This window comes from Suillus fuscotomentosus, assembly GCF_016647785.1.
Source record: "Suillus fuscotomentosus strain FC203 chromosome Unknown F5891scaffold_29, whole genome shotgun sequence".
NCBI lineage: Eukaryota > Fungi > Basidiomycota > Agaricomycetes > Boletales > Suillaceae > Suillus > Suillus fuscotomentosus.
Window position 1 is genome coordinate 195,421 of NW_024539541.1, and position 14,560 is coordinate 209,980.

General features: G+C 45.9%; 6 protein-coding genes across 6 annotated transcripts; 2 read left to right on the plus strand and 4 right to left on the minus strand.

Moving 5' to 3' along the window:
• Window positions 1-1,456: 1,456 nt before the first annotated feature.
• On the minus strand, window positions 1,457-2,469 carry F5891DRAFT_1128711 (uncharacterized protein; the record flags this gene model as incomplete). The annotated part of the gene is made up of 3 exons (XM_041364309.1): window positions 1,457-1,813; window positions 1,851-2,140; window positions 2,454-2,469. 3 exons carry the CDS (start codon window positions 2,467-2,469, stop codon window positions 1,457-1,459), a joined length of 663 nt encoding a protein of 220 aa, XP_041225543.1.
• A 2,506-nt stretch (window positions 2,470-4,975) lies between these two features.
• On the plus strand, window positions 4,976-6,334 carry F5891DRAFT_1189053 (uncharacterized protein; the record flags this gene model as incomplete). Its single annotated transcript, XM_041367090.1, has 8 exons — window positions 4,976-5,033; window positions 5,092-5,240; window positions 5,292-5,522; window positions 5,585-5,669; window positions 5,724-5,746; window positions 5,794-5,946; window positions 5,999-6,174; window positions 6,220-6,334. 8 exons carry the CDS (start codon window positions 4,976-4,978, stop codon window positions 6,332-6,334), a joined length of 990 nt encoding a protein of 329 aa, XP_041225544.1.
• Window positions 6,335-6,929: 595 nt separating this feature from the next.
• On the minus strand, window positions 6,930-7,887 carry F5891DRAFT_952999 (uncharacterized protein; the record flags this gene model as incomplete). Its single annotated transcript, XM_041375151.1, has 2 exons — window positions 6,930-7,546; window positions 7,581-7,887. 2 exons carry the CDS (start codon window positions 7,885-7,887, stop codon window positions 6,930-6,932), a joined length of 924 nt encoding a protein of 307 aa, XP_041225545.1.
• A 323-nt stretch (window positions 7,888-8,210) lies between these two features.
• F5891DRAFT_1278494 (Dolichyl-diphosphooligosaccharide--protein glycosyltransferase subunit WBP1) lies at window positions 8,211-9,793 on the plus strand (the record flags this gene model as incomplete). The annotated part of the gene is made up of 5 exons (XM_041370318.1): window positions 8,211-8,394; window positions 8,445-8,555; window positions 8,606-9,267; window positions 9,323-9,540; window positions 9,598-9,793. The coding sequence occupies exons 1-5, from the start codon at window positions 8,256-8,258 to the stop codon at window positions 9,791-9,793; spliced, it is 1,326 nt and encodes a 441-aa protein (XP_041225546.1). The 5' UTR covers window positions 8,211-8,255.
• Window positions 9,794-9,999: 206 nt separating this feature from the next.
• On the minus strand, window positions 10,000-10,960 carry F5891DRAFT_953037 (adenylate kinase; the record flags this gene model as incomplete). Its single annotated transcript, XM_041375154.1, has 4 exons — window positions 10,000-10,234; window positions 10,294-10,479; window positions 10,536-10,743; window positions 10,810-10,960. 4 exons carry the CDS (start codon window positions 10,958-10,960, stop codon window positions 10,000-10,002), a joined length of 780 nt encoding a protein of 259 aa, XP_041225547.1.
• A 1,709-nt stretch (window positions 10,961-12,669) lies between these two features.
• On the minus strand, window positions 12,670-14,386 carry F5891DRAFT_1189057 (uncharacterized protein; the record flags this gene model as incomplete). Its single annotated transcript, XM_041367091.1, has 2 exons — window positions 12,670-13,991; window positions 14,368-14,386. 2 exons carry the CDS (start codon window positions 14,384-14,386, stop codon window positions 12,670-12,672), a joined length of 1,341 nt encoding a protein of 446 aa, XP_041225548.1.
• Between the last annotated feature and the right edge of the window lie 174 nt (window positions 14,387-14,560).

The following is a 14,560-nucleotide window of genomic DNA, read 5'->3' on the forward strand; positions in this document are numbered from 1 at the left end:
CCGGCTTTGGCTACATCAAGGGGAGTACATCAGCTACCTGCTCGATGAATATGGTATGCTCAACTGCAACCCTGTCCTCCTCTCTTTGGATGCAAATCACCCTTTCGGTCGCCCATCTGACGCATATGATGTCACTCCCAACCTCCCTTCTTGTTACCGTAAGCTGGTTGGGGAGTTGTTGTACCTCTCCATCTGCACGTGCCCTGATATATCTTTTGCCATCAATTCCCTTGCACAGCACAACGCAAATCCATCTCCCTGCCATTATGCGGCTGCTAAACACCTGCTTTGATACCTTAGTGGCACCATCAATGTGTGCATGTACTATGGGGGTGACCGTCGATGAGGGCCTTCACGCTTATTGCAATGCCAACTAGGCCAGTAACCCTGAGGATTGTCTTTCAATCTTGGGGTATGCTTGGTTCTACACCGGGGGTTTGATTGCTCATGCGTCGAAGAAGCAGTCCACTCATGCCCTGTCGTCTACGGAGGCAGAATACATGGCTGTGACTCACGTTTTTCAGGAAGGACTTTGGTTGCGCTCTTTGTTCAATGAGCTTCACATCACATACCTCACTCCCATTGTCGTTTACATGGATAACACTGGCGCCATCTCATTCTGTCGAGGCCAAAAATCATATCCATTCCAAACACATCGACATTCATTATCACTTCATTTGCAAGTACATCGAGAAGGGCATCTTCCTCCTGAAATGGCTACCTTCTCATAGGAATATGGCAGACATCCTTACTAAGCCTCTCGCGCGTCCACTATTCTTGAAACACATCTCCAACCTCTCGCTGGTGTCTCGGTGAGGGGGTGTATTGGCAATCGTACATCTGCATTTGTACGTCCTCATTCAGACATTCCTTATCTTGGCCTGTTGGGCAATCACACATCTTCATTCAGACTTTCTTCATCTTGGCACATACATTACACACACTATGTTTCTCATTATCTCCTTGCATCATGCGCTACATACTGTACAGTTTCACCTTCAACACTCAGCCACAGATCCTCCATACTCATATATCAGTAGCATTGTTTTTGCAGAACACCTCAGTGTTGTCCTTGATCACACGCTGAGGTGAGTACTCTCATATTCATACCTTTTGTACATCTTGCTAACGTGTACCTAGACTTGTCTCATTCTAGGTATTAATATATTTAGTGTTGTCCTTGATCACACGCTGAGACTCGTCTCGTTCTAGTTCTCACTATCGTCTGGATCTCTGAACGGGGTAAACCATTCAATGTATGCAAGGGATCACAAGTATGTGCCAAATTGATGAGGCAGCCTGAACAACACATGGACCTGTGCAACATGGACAGCAGCTATAATTTAGATATTGTCATTGTAATACTTCATAAAATGGAAGCTATTGACATACCATTCAGTGTGAGTAGTGCCTTCAATGCTTGGACACCATCACTGCTAACCAGTGCCATGTCGAATCATTTTGGGGAACCTGGCTTCCATCCAGAAGACGAAGGAAGTGTTTCAGGTGTCGCTCTGAGCTGCAGGCACTTGGGCAGCTCAGACACATGAGGGTCGGGGGGAAGGATGATGATGACTTGATGGAAAATGTCGAACCAATCTTGGGGACCAGGCACAATATGACTGTGCAGCAAATGCTTCTGTAAAAATAACTTGAGAGTGGGTAGAAAATTGATGGCACCATGCATGGTTTCAAGATGTTGAACAGATTGCCAAGGATCAGGGGCAGTCTTTGCCAGAACATGAATGATATCCTGTGAAACAACAGGCACCACATCAAAGCCCTCATTTTTGTCATCAGAGTCAGAATTATACTCAGATTCCCGTTCTGTCCTGGCGAGCAGCATGCACAGCCACCCATTCAAGGTAAGTGGTTCTCCAGAAGATTGATTCCTGGTGTTGAAGCCGTAACACCATTTGTTCCTCATAGTCGTGCTTGTTACTTGCATGGTAAGCCTCTTTAGTGAAGTCGATGTGCAGGCACTTGGGAAGTTCAGTGTTGAATCTGTCTGCAGCTCTGAATAATTTAATTGACTGTACATAGTGAGACAATTGATGTAGCTTTGGAATGTTGAAATGTTCATGCACTGCGAGCTCCTGTAACACATCCTTGTGAGCATGAAAAACGGCAAGGGCATTGTCTGTTGTGGAATGAAGGTTTGGTGCAGTTTTGCATCTATCACTATGGTCAGTACATGTTTTCAGTCATTGATACCAAGCTCACTATTGGTAACTTCAGAAATTCATCTGTTTTAGTCTGTCCAAGGCTTTTGACAAGCCATTCAGCAAGTCCCCATTCTTCCCTGCCAGAACTAAAGTTAATTTTCTTTGCAGATACGAGAAATGCAACTCTTACTCATTGCCAAAGGGAGCCCACTTATCTTCACCTTCACCACTGGGGAAAAAAAGAGATTATATGAAATGAGAATGTGGCGTGAACCTCAAGATTCGCACCAAATGTTTGTGACATTCTAATCAGGTTACGAAGAAATGAAAATGCGAAGAGAATGATCACATTATTACTATATTTTTATTGTATTCTGATCATGTTCTAGAGGACATTCTCATTTGTTATAATCTCAAAGGTCCGTTTGACCATAGTGGGTGCATGCACATATACTAGTACTAGCTTTATTGCAGACCATATTATAGCGCTAGCTGCACACACTAACTCGCAAAGTGAATGTCATTGATAGATCTACTTATGTACACATGCCCGACATGCCGTAAAAGTCCCAAGGTCATGGTTACTATTACTTATGTGGCAACTACTTAGTACTACTACATAGCTAACACCCATAATCAACAATGTCGATGTTAACATTGTGGTGTGAAGACAAGGAGGGACACATAGTAGGGTAGAGTTTTTAACAATTTGAATTCCGCATTCAAGTCCAGCATATAAGAATATGGTGAGAATGGCACAAGGATATGAGAATATGTACCATATTGTCATTTTCGCGGTTATGTAGTTAAAATACAGTGATAATCTAAGTAGAATCTACAGTTTGTGTGACATTTCCACCGGTCCATAATCTCTTTTTTTCCCCAGTGCACCCTCCTTATATTGCTGATACCTTTCAAAATTAGTTTGGCCCTATTGCAACATCCAACTAGCTTCAGGATATGGCTCGAAATACTGCCTGCCATCTTCTTTATCTGTCACATCTTCAACAGTGACTCGTCGACTTTTCAATGCTGTTGGGTTGTCTTCCTCAAAATTGAAAGACTCGGAGTGTGAGCGGCAAAGTGGGGAAATTGAGTTGTTGTAAGCAAAGTCAACTGGTGCACTGTCTTTGTCGTCTGTATCTCTAACCATGGACTCCCATTTTCTTTGACATTTGGGGTGGGTAGCTATATGCTTCTTCACACTCCCACTTGAACTGAAAGGCTTGTCACAGAATCTGCAGTTGTGTGGCATGGTTGGTAATGGTTGGTAAGTGATTCAAGTGTTTTTCAGGCTCATTTTGATGCATAACATAAGGTGCATAGCCCCAGACCGCACTCTGTTATGGAGATTTGCGCCACCAGGTATGCCCATTTCTTCAGTTCAAGAATGCAGTCCATTATGGAGACTAGCCCATGATTTCCCAACCCTAGAATGTAGTCCATCATGGCCCATTGTTTCTCAATCTGAGAATGCAGTCTATTATGAAGACTAGCTCATAGTTTCAACTGAAATTTTTTAGGTTTTGGTCTAGGCTTCAGATATACATAACAGCATAGCATGGCATGGCACTACACCATTCTAGTAATACCATGAGCAGCAAGAAGTAACTCTAAAAGTAGTGCCCACTTCGCCTCCTCGCAATGTTTTACTTCTGCATCCCAGCACTCTGCAACAAGTCTTTGCAAGCTTGCTTGTATGATGGTGAGCCCTTGGCTTGGTCCCATTTCTAATTGACACAATTTCTTTGCTTTCTCGCAGTAATGAATTTCATTGTCCCAACACTCTACAATCAGTCTTCGTAAGTATGACTGAGACACAGAGATGGGGCCAGGTGTTTAATGATATGGGGGATGCAGAAACATGGTCTCTTCATTGGGCACTGTGACTTTACACTTGGGCCTGATAGGCTCTGCATCCAAGTCAGGCTCCTTAACCTTTGGCCTGCAAAATAGTAAGTTTTGGTATCGTTGAGAAGATGTAGATTACCTTTTGATGCTGCTTTTGCCTTCTTTATAGCAAGCCTCTGTGTCAGTGGATAGTGACATCAATCTGTAAGGTCTGTCAGAGTGGGTGAGTGTTCGAAGTATGCTCCGCACCATTTCTTAGTCAAGTTGGAGGTATCCATGGCAGTGAAAATTATTGCAGCAGTATATTCCTACCTTTTATCATTCTGTTTAACACATCTTTCAGCATGGTGTTATGCTCAATCAACAAACCCTGAAATCAACAAAGATCAAGGTTCAAACTGTGAGTGTTTATTTCTTGCTCAACATTATAAAAGCAGCTGAACTACAGGTTGTTGACTCATTTGCACCTTGTGTTTTGAGGACCAACTTGAGAATTATGCCACCTCGCAAGGTCACCTTCAAGCAAGCAAAGACGAGTGTTCTGTCATCACTACAGAGTAACCAACTGCTTGCGCACACCTCAAAAGGCTGGCCATGATGACCAACTGAAAAAGACAACTATTGAGGCAAGTTACCACAACTATGATATGACACTTTCACTCACTTTCTCTACAGTATCTGAAACACAAAGCACAGTCTGTTGTCAGGCTACAAAGGACAAAAAGCTGGAAAAATGGAAAAAACAGGCACTCAAGGTGACCTATCAAGAGAACCCTGATGACTTCGAGAAAGAACCCTCGGAGCTGCATAGTGATGCTGACTGAGATGAAGACACTATGGTTTGCTCATTTGTCTTGTTTCCCACCACTTGAATAGTAGCTGGTTGTTTTTGTTTTATTCAGTTCTCAGACCATGCTCTGCAGACGAAGCTGTCCAACACAAAGGTCTTGACATTCAGTATGGGGAAAATACGCCCAGCATCATGCATCACTAGCGGCAGTGCACACCAGTTGAAGGGTAAGTGATTTTGCTCATCAATTGATGGTACACTAATACACTTCTGTTTGACCTGTAGCACTAGCATTTGATTATGACAATGCTAATGATGATGAGTCTTTTAGTGACGACTCAGACAAGAACAACAATCCTCAATCTGAGGCTGGGGCTGGCCAGACTGATGAAGAGGATGACAACTCTATCGAGGAGCAAATCCCTGCTACTTGGGTGAGCAAATGACTGCTTGACACTGAAGAGGCTGCCACAGTAGCATTGAAGATGAAGAAACATTCGGATGGCTCCCGTCATCGTATAAAAGTTGCTGATTTCGATGATATCTCCAAAGACATCCTTGTAACCGCAATTTCTATCTTCCGCTATCTAATTGTCACACAGGTGCCATTTCCAGATTCCATTGCTGATGAGACAATGCTGGGAAAAGAGGCCTGGCATGAGGCTTGCCAATTGAAAGGCATCAACATCAAATTGATGCCTTTAGCAATGAAGATGGTAAACTGTCTATTATCTATGCATTCTTGGACTGACTTATATTATATCTTACCTTTTGAAAGCTCTTGCAATGCACATCACATGTGCATGGCGAACTCAAAATGAAGATGCGGTCTCTTACTCAATCTTTCTATGGGTTTCAGTCGAGTGAATTGAGGGACGTGATGAGGCAAAACTGAGATCTAGCGGAATCTTTGAAAGAGGGTTCATCATTCATTTTCAAGGTATGTAGTGCAATGGTCCACTTTCAAGTACTGACTGCGGGTATTAGGACTGGACAATGAAGACAGGGATATACAAGACTGAGTTACTCCAAGATGGGATCAATGTCATGTGGTTTGCAAACCAAAGTGATGAAGGCATTGTCTACAATAAGTTTTTCAACCCTATGCCTATCAAGGTTATTGCGCTCATGCTTACAGCTGTAAGTCATCTCTCGTGTTCGCACTGTCATTCAGATGCCTAATTATTGTTAGATTGAATGCTATATTGACAAGTGGATGCAGGGCATGAAGGAAGACATCAAGTTCACAGCCATCATATATGGATCTGTCTACAACGATCATTTGAACTCGCTGCAGTGTTTTGATGAGCACATGGCACCTTATAAGCTCTTTGAAAGGATCTGTGACAATTTGCATGATGTGGCTCAGTGAGTTTCACTCAAATTTTACAAGTGCCAGTCTAATTTGCGAAGTTTCCATGCAGGTATAGAGACACCCACTACAGTCTCAAACACATCCAGGATCAGTGACAAGGCATTTGAAGATGCTATTCAAGAACACCAACTTCAGGAGGAGAGTGCGTGGTGAGGCTAGCGAGAGCAGCAGCTGAGGCTTGTAGCAGTACCACTGTTGGTATTGACTGATCTGAATTCATTGATTTGTTGCTATTTTGTGTGCTATGATTTGAGTCACTATGGTGCGCTATATAGTTGCTTGGAGTTCCACTCCTATGAACTACAATCTACTACTAGTTTACTACAGTTGCACCATGTGGTGCTCCATAGCACTATATACAGTGGCTCAAAAAAGTGTCTCGATGTTTGTTGGTTTTCATGTAATTGCTTTCTTATGAGTCAGGGTGTCAGAATCTGACTATGCTATAGGGAGGTGTCAAAAAGTTCCGCCTCCTAGCTATATTTATGTTCCCTATAGCGTGGGAGGCCGACACTACCGTGTGAAGATATGGACATTTTAATTTGATGTTATACTCATTTTCTGAAAAATGCAGCTTGGAGCTGAGACATCACTAGTAGCAACAATGGACAAGTGCATGTAAGCACGCTTGGGGTCGGCACATGTGGAGAGGATACAGTCATAAAACTTGTACACCTCCATTCCTGGTAGTAACTTGCTCGTCAGCTTGAGCATCAGCTGCAATTGATCACAGGGATCCTTGTCTTCATCATCTAGATGCTACAACGAAATGTCTGCCCGCTCGGCTTGCCAGCTTTGCAAGATCATTTATCAATAGCTTAGGGAAATCGGGATGGTGACTTTCCAGCTCTTCAAAGGAATGCTGCAAGAAAGTACAGATGTTGTCATCAACATCTATGCCATCCAATGAAATACCATCCCCAGAAGTTCTCACGGGTATCTCGCACACCAACAGGCGCACCTCTTCATTCTGGAAGGCTTTATGGATATGGGATTCTGAGCGACTTGTGAGCAGAATATGGGTCACAGGAAGGTCAGGCTCACAAAGAGCCTGTGCGAGGGAAAGAATGAGATAAGTAATCTCAGGTTTAGATGTGCATTCATCAAGCACATCGACAACAAACGACAAAGGCAGACATCCCAGAAATCTGAGTCGAAGTTTCCAGAGGGGTTGGAGAAAGAGAGCTTCCATCTGGTCGCATAGAGGCATATCTGGGTTTAGTAGTGCAGGATTGTTGTGGATCGCTCTGCTCACATCCATCTGGATGCTTGGAAAATTGGTGGCAAGCTGGTAGGCAACCATCGCAAAGAAATATCCAGTCGTGCAATGTTTTGCGTGCTTGTGCAAGAAAAAGAATGTTCCCACTAGCCATTTTTCGATGTTCGTCTCTTTGGTCACTTTTAGACCTCTCATGGGTTTCAGCAACTGTAAATGCAATGGCAGACTTTCTGACACCAGCCATGCCATGCAGCCAAAACAGTTGATTTTTCTCTGAGTCATCCAATAATTCATGGATGTATTTGAGGAGATTAACTCGGGTCCCTTTCAAACATTTCGGGTGGGGCAAATGTTCACCAGAGTTGTATTGGGCACCTGTGACAGCAACCTGAGAGTGTTTTAGCCAAATTTCTTCAAGAACTATCAAAGAGGTTAGAGATTGTGCAAGAGATAAGATATGGAAGTACTGACATTGATCGTTACTCATTGATGAAGGTTGGTGTTGTGGTAAGCAAACCAACTAAAGGTACTAATTGGGTTCGAGGGTGCTGTTAGAAATCCTCCAGGTGATGATTAATTCAAGAGACAACCTACGAAGATTTGAATCCAAACTTTCTTGGGATTAGATTGCGCGATGATCAAGCTGTCGGGTGGTGACGAGCGCGAGGCGCGATTTAAAATTGAATGGTTGAATGTATGTTTCAATCTGATAGGAGACCACTGTAGCTCAAACAAATCCTTGGCAACGGCACCAAACATGGCTACACAACCACGCTTAAACACGTCCAAAAATAGAACAACCAAGACGTGGAAGGCCGCGACATTAACGCCAGTCTCATCAACAGTACCACAGAGATGCGGCTTCTCAACTCTGCGCTCGTAACTCTCCTTACACTTACAACATTCAGCCTTGCAAGTTCGAGTTCTGTTCTTGTAGTGCTCGACCCATCATTAGACAGGGAGAACTATTCGATTTTCTTTGGTGGACTTGAAAGTTTGTGTTTAGTTTTAATGTTTGTTCTGTGTCGTCTGACTCTTTGAAAGAACGAGGCTATAACTTAACGTTCCGTGCTCCCAAAGACACCACTCCTGCCATCACCGACTATGGCGTGCCAAATTATGAACACGTCATTCTTTTCGCACCAGACACAAAATGTGCGTACAAAGTATAAGGTACAAACCTGCTGACTTCAATCCAATCACAGCGTATGCAAAAGACATCACTCCCCAGTCACTCGTAAGCCTCCTCTCAGAGAACACCAACCTCCTCATCGCGCTCTCCCCGAAACAAACGCCCCTCACAAGTCTCGCGGCAGAGTTCTCACTCATCCCCCCGCCCCCAGAAACACCACTTATTTCGCACCACCCCGCTCGTTCAGAGCCCCAAACAACAATCCCTGTCACCGTCTCATCATCAAGCCCAATCCTCACCCCAGGAATACCCCCAGTCTGGTTTACAGGCGCACCTCACGCACTAGGCTCTACTCCTATGCTCGTTCCCATTCTCCGCGCCCCCGCAGAAAGCTTCGCTGCCGACTCCACAAGCGACGCTGACAGTGACGCCCTCGTAACCGCTTCCGAAAAAGGTGGTGAAGGCCTCTGGGCCGGAAGTCAGATGGGCTTAGTTACTGGATTCCAAACGAACGTGAACTCGCGCGTGGTGTTCGCCGGCGGCGTGAAGATGTTCAGTGACGAATATGCGACAAAGGAGCTTCCTTCTGGGGGGTCTCCTGGGAACGCTTTGTTCGTGACCGATGTGGCTGCCTGGGTTTTCCAGGAGAAGTTGAAGTTGAGGATCGATGCGGTTGACCATCATCGAGTTGGTGAGAGCGAGGCGCCAAAGATGTATACTACCAATGATGAGATCGTAAGTTTTGCTTGCTGGTTTCCTGGTACTTGCTTGACGTAACGTCTTGTGAAAGGTGTATACAGCGCATATCTCTGCGTACGACACCGAGACGTCTACATGGAAGCCTTACAGCGGCATCGACGACTTGCAATTAGAATTCACCATGCTCGATCCTCACATCCGCACCTCTCTTCCACCTGTTCCTGGCTCCCCTGGTGCATACCAAGTCCAGTTTTGCGCTCCTGATAGACACGGGGTTTTCAAGTTTGTCCTGAACTGGAAGAGGAAGGGGTTAGTGCATTACTTCATCTCCGCGTTGACGTCTTTGACCAACCGACTCATAATTAGTTACTCATACCTCGAATCAAGCACGACCGTCCCTGTCGTGCCGCCAAGACATGACCAGTACCCTCGTTTCTTGAGCGCCGCGTGGCCGTATTATGCAGGAGCCATCAGCACCAGCGCTGGATTTTTCCTTTTTGCAGCTTTGTGGCTTGCAGGAGATGTCAAAGGCGAGCGGAAGAAGGGTTCCAAAGTAGAGTAATCGCTCAGCCGTGCTTAGTTATCGAAGTAAAATATCACCGCCATGCGTCGATAGTCGCTTTATCTGTTTCTCGCAAGTTTGGTGCTCTATGTACGTGCTGTTTGACAAGCGCAAATATGTAGATGAAAAGCACTGTGTACAACAGTTTATGCACGAAAGAGACGGGTCTATGTATGGTCACCGGTCGAACCCAAAAGCGTGCGATATTACGACTTTGCCGGTGGAGCCCGGAACACTTGGCGAAGATTATCCCAAACGACGCTGGGACTTTGAGCGGCATCGATACCATGCCACAAGCCCTTTGTTTTGTAGTACGCTGCGACAGGACCAGTCTGCTTGTGGAACGTGTCGAGACGCTTACGCAGCGTTTCTACGTTGTCATCGGACCGCTGGATAAGCGGCTCGCCGGTGACATCATCCGCCATAGGTTTTTTAGGCGGACTATGTAATACCGGAATGTATTAGCGTCAATGAGTGCACAGCGTTAGTGTGAGACGTACTGAAATTCTCTGTGATACGTCCGCCCTGAAGCCGGGTGAATAAGACGGCCGGTGATTCTGGAGATGAGGAGTTGATCGGGGATGAGAAGCTCGACGACGCTGTCGAGCTTTTCACCACGGGAATCGAGCATGGAATCGAGTTTCTCAGCTTGAGGCACGGTCCTCGGGAACCCGTCCAATACGAATCTGAGCCCTATATCAGAACCGACGCGACTGAATAGAAAGATATAGATAGAACGCACCCGTCCTTGCACTCCTTGTTATTCTCAAGCTGATCCTTGATCATGTTGACCATGATATCATCCGTGACGAGTTCACCGGCATCCATGACTTTCTTAGCCATCCTCCCCAACTCGGTTTTCTTGGCTATCTGCTCGCGGAGCATGTCGCCCGTTGCGAGGTGGCAGACGCAGAAATCGTCGCGTATCCGTGGGGCTTGCGTTCCCTTGCCTGTGAATCATCATAAACGTTAATACATCTCACCGGAACATCATTATTCAAGTAAAAGAGACGGACCAGCACCAGGAGGACCCATAAGAATAGTCCTAAGCTGTTGAGCAGGCGTCGGAGAAACAGAAGCTTTCGCCTTCGCCTCTAGCGCGTGAATTTTGTCATTGAGCTGCGCTACGAGGTGCTTCAGATACTCGAGTTCATCTGAGGGTGCCATATTGAACTCCAACGACCGACGAATACTTGAGTCTTGTTGACCGGAGAAGTCGGGAGAAAGACGAAATGGGCGCTCCCTGTCTTGACCGTATAACTATTCGGGACAGAAGCGTGGTAAATTTTAAACGGAGTTTGAGCGCGTATCCGACTTCCAAGGCCTTTTCCCATCGACGTGTCTCCTGCAATTGGTGAACTACCGAGTTCAAAGGCTCTCAGTACTCATCGTGTAAATCTGTGTGGTGCAGAGAGTTTAGTCTTGGAAATTCCGCATTCCAACTCTCTGTTCTCACAGTACTACTGGCATCAAGTCATGATCGATCGCGCAATCCATGCATGTCTCGACTCTCGAACGTTACTCAACATGATTTTTGTCATTTTCAGCCTCAAATATGATGCTGCATCTACAGCAAGTGTAGATGTGTCTCATCTTTGAGTGTTGTATGAAGACTTTGGCTCGTGTATATTTATCATGCTTTTCGAGGAACAAGCAACCTTCTCATTCTCCGCGTTGCTGATGCAGGCAGTCAAGACTCAAGAGGATCGCGTCGGATCAGAACATCATCGCACGAGTCAGGGACATGGCTTCTGTTGATCATATGGTGGATGCTAGGACGTTGGAGATATTGTAGCTGCCAAGAACGAACATATATCCTCTCCATCATGATTCATTTTCACTAAGACACCTTAGACTATTGTACATGTACGTCCATCTTGTTGAGAAATTTTGACAAGGGAATTGATCTGAAACATCTCCGATGTCCTCCTCATCCTTGAAAATGACCTACGCCCTTATCGATCCCTCTTCTGTGCTTATCGATGAGTCCACTCATGGCCCTCGTCCGACTCCATTTGGTCTTACTCCTCAAGCGCATCAACAAAGCGACTAATTCACGACAGTTCCCCAGTGCCTTCTACTAGGCTCACCCTCGATCTGTGTTGCTTGTTTATTATTTCTCATCATTGGCAGCTTTGAGGGCCGATCTATCAGACTCGAAGGTGAGCTGCTTAACATATGAGCTATTCGTTTTATTAATGAATTCCAGCCCGAAAACCTTCCGCATCCTGTAGACATATTCATCCATCGAAGTCGAGCACGAACGATACGGAAGTCTGATTTCTGATCGAGGTTTGATGACGAGGGCTTCGATATGCAACCCTCGCTGTCGCACAAAGACAACCGAGATATTGCGCTAGGTTGCCGAGGGTCTGTCCTCTTGACAAGTGCATGCTTATTTCAAAACATGGATCGAGGAGAACGTATGGCGGTGTTCTTCGGTTAACACGCGACTTATAGGTGATATATCCTTTGGAGATCATTTACATGATAAACACAATGTATGGCAAAATACATATCACAATCATCACTAGTTGACCACAGATTATCTAGCCTTTCTTGCGCTGAACGGAGAAGCTCAAGCACGAGGCTGCACGACGAAGGCATCGCTGATCTTGCCACAAGTATTGATTTCAACATCTTGCCGGCCAGCCTTGTCGAGAGTCCATTCCGCCGCGCCTTTTTGATCAAGCTACTCATTCGGTCCAGAGCGCGAGAGTGGTGGACTCGATAAGCAGCGGTCAATATACCACGTGTATACTATTACGCTTGTCATTTCTCTAGGTATTGCTGTGCTGTTGTTCGTAGCCCGCATGGCGTTATGACATATTCTTATACTCATGACACTACTCCCACCGACAAGGAAATCAAAACCATCAGTCAGTGTCCCCTTGTGCCAACTCCGACAAGACATCCTCCACCTTCTTCCACCTCTCTATATCACTGATTACCTCCATACCCATGTACCTACGATATGTCCACTCGAAATGCAACTCGAAGGATATTTCGAGTTTCGCAAGTCGCGGTGCTATCATGTGCAGGAACCGTGGGATCGACATCATCAGGTCTGGTGCAGTCGGCGGGTTCAATGGACCCACGCATGCAATGGGTGACCCTCCAATGGCCAGCCTCCTCAGGCGTATATTAGGTTGTAGGTGCATTTGCTCGTCATCGTCCAGAGGTATTGTCCCGAGCGCATCGAGCCGCGCGTCCGCACATAGCGAGATTTCGCACAGCTCATGACAGCGTCTCACGATGTAACTCAAGGCACCCAAAGACACAGGTGTGTTGTGATTCCCTAGGCTAACAGAATAGAGGTGTGGGCATGCACGAGCAAGCGTGTGGACATCGGCATCTGTAAGTATAATGGATCCGCCGTGGGCGGGGAAGATGAGGAGGGTTTTGATATTTACGAGTGCAGTAGGGCGGGCGAGAAAGGGGCGAAGCTCAAAAAATGTTGGTCCTGTATAGCACGGGTGGGGCTCAGAGTTACTACATTTCTCGATAGAAATGTGCTCTAGCTTTGTGCGTGTGAGGATAGTGAGGAGTTCGGACCAGATACCGGTGGGACCGCAATGGAGTGCAATATTGTAAATTTTCTCGAGGTTTGGGCATCCAGAGGTACCTGAATTCGTCCCGGAAATAGAATGCAGCAAGGATGAGAAAAGACTCAGACTCTCACATGACATATGGAGGTGAGTGAGTGCCTGAAAAGGTTGGGGTGCACGGAGTGGCATGCTTTTGAATCCTATCTGGAGAGTGAGGTATTGGAGATGTGGCCGCACAGCGATAGCTTCGAGCAAGGCGTTTGAGATGTTGTCACGGAAAAATCTGATCGAAAGTTCAGTAAGACCCTCAGGATAGCTGAACAGGAGGGACTCCAATTCTGAGGTTGCCAGTTTGTCAACCATGCCTATAAATTCAAGAGCTTTGAGGTGCAAGCAGGTGGTACGGGGGTTTTGGAAGACGGCCTTGCGAAATTTATCATGCGTGATATCTAGAGCGAGGGTCTGGACGGTGGGTAGGAGGAGGTTGAGGACAGGGATGTTTTCAACACGTGAGTCAAACCATCCGACCGAGCGCAGCTGGGGAAAGAGCGGTGCGTCTTTGGGTGCGCTTGCCAGGAGCAGTGCGTATGCAGAGTCATCGCGACGGAAATGGTGATTGAAGAGGATCTGGACGCGTGTAGCACGGAGGACTGATGGGCGGAACCGAGGAAGGTTTGGGTGACAAATCCAGTTGATCAGGCAGGAACTTGATGAGAAACCAGATACCTCCTATGTGGGAGTGAAGGACGTTGAGTGCTGGGTCGCAAAATGCACGACAGGTGAGTGCGAGGTTGAACGTTGAGGACGGAGCGTCGACCTAGGAAACGGTAAGATTGTAGGCTGTAGTAGCAGTTGATAGAAACTGAAGCCTGGGTCAATCAATTGAACATCCAATACAAGACAAAATATTATTTCGAGGGATCCTCAATCAGGCGAAGACAGCGGTGCATGTCGGACGGTGGCAAGTAGTACTAGGTCAATTCATTGCATATAGCCGTATACTTTTTCGTGTCAAGTCCGAGTCACCTTCTCGAGATTTTTGCATTATTGTTTATATCGTTGGACTATAGAGTCGCAAAATCCTTCTTTTTTTTCAGAAAGAACACATGCGATGAATGCCCTCGGCATCAAGTCCCCTGTTTTCAATCCGGGGAATTAGGTCCTTGCTAAAAATGTTTTACTAAGGTAGAACGGACACGATGCAGAGGTAAACAAATGA